The sequence below is a fragment of the Sinocyclocheilus grahami genome, unplaced genomic scaffold (genome assembly GCF_001515645.1).
Source record: "Sinocyclocheilus grahami isolate Dianchi unplaced genomic scaffold, SAMN03320097.WGS_v1.1 scaffold611.1, whole genome shotgun sequence".
In the NCBI taxonomy this organism is placed as follows: domain Eukaryota; kingdom Metazoa; phylum Chordata; class Actinopteri; order Cypriniformes; family Cyprinidae; genus Sinocyclocheilus; species Sinocyclocheilus grahami.
In genome coordinates this window covers 574,831-575,699 of record NW_015505790.1, presented here as the reverse complement: position 1 = coordinate 575,699, position 869 = coordinate 574,831, and the positions used below count along the sequence as shown (strand labels likewise).

The window sequence follows — 869 nt, the reverse complement described above, 5'->3', positions numbered from 1 at the left end:
GCGGGACTCCCTGATCGCTGCAGCGATTGGTCTGTCAGTCTGACAAACGTGGTGTAATTGGTACTTCCGCAGTCGGTCACGCCTGAGGCATTCCCATAGTGAGATACCTCACTTCTGTTATCAGAGAACCGTTTCAAACAATGTAAGAGACTGACTTTGTATCAAGGAAAATAGTAAGGACAAAGTATCATTTAGTATCCCGACATCTTTCTCTATTAAATAATATCCTCAAAAGATAAGTTCACTTGTATGAGACATTGACATTTTTGTATTACTCTGAATAGAGCACTCACCTTGAGAGCATAAAGGACATTAGCTATGGGAATTCATCTGAAAACATGCATTTCTTGTGGTTTATAAAATCAGTATAAAAAAAGCACTGAAAAGCACCTGGTCACATTAAAAAACCTACACATGTCCTGTCTCATGGGCTACAACAAAGGCAGAAGAGAAGCCGTCTTCATGATTGAGGGTGCAGCTGCGGACAGGGTGGCACATCCCGGTGACAGGGGCATATCCTGAGAGTGAGTGAGTGACAGAGACAGACAGAGAGGATGAAACAGTTACTAGGGTTTATTTATTCTGTCATAACTTGGGACTACATTCTGACAGCTTGCTGCTTAGTGTAATTGTAAAACTTTAAGCAGAGTGATGCTGACAACTCTTCAAAGAGCTGTTCATCAGAATTAGATTATTTTTTATAAAAAAAAAATTTTCATTTGTTTTAGCCTGTTCTCTGGAGTTATGACATGTAATGACCCTGTAAAGCCTGACACATAAAATAATAGTCTGAAATGCCTATTTATTTTAAATGAAACAGTTTACAGAACATTTAGACAAAATTTAGAATGAATGAATGAATGAATGAA

At 38.2% G+C, this 869-nt stretch overlaps 1 protein-coding gene across 2 annotated transcripts in view; it reads right to left on the bottom strand.

Annotated features, from left to right (window-relative positions):
* Positions 1–869, bottom strand: part of adamts3 (ADAM metallopeptidase with thrombospondin type 1 motif, 3) — a 108,358-nt gene that overhangs the window by 50,447 nt on the left and 57,042 nt on the right. For both annotated transcript variants that reach the window (XM_016241095.1, XM_016241096.1), the window contains one exon: positions 413–518. In XM_016241095.1, the coding sequence (XP_016096581.1) occupies positions 413–518 (106 nt within the window). The remainder of the gene's footprint in view (positions 1–412; positions 519–869) is intronic.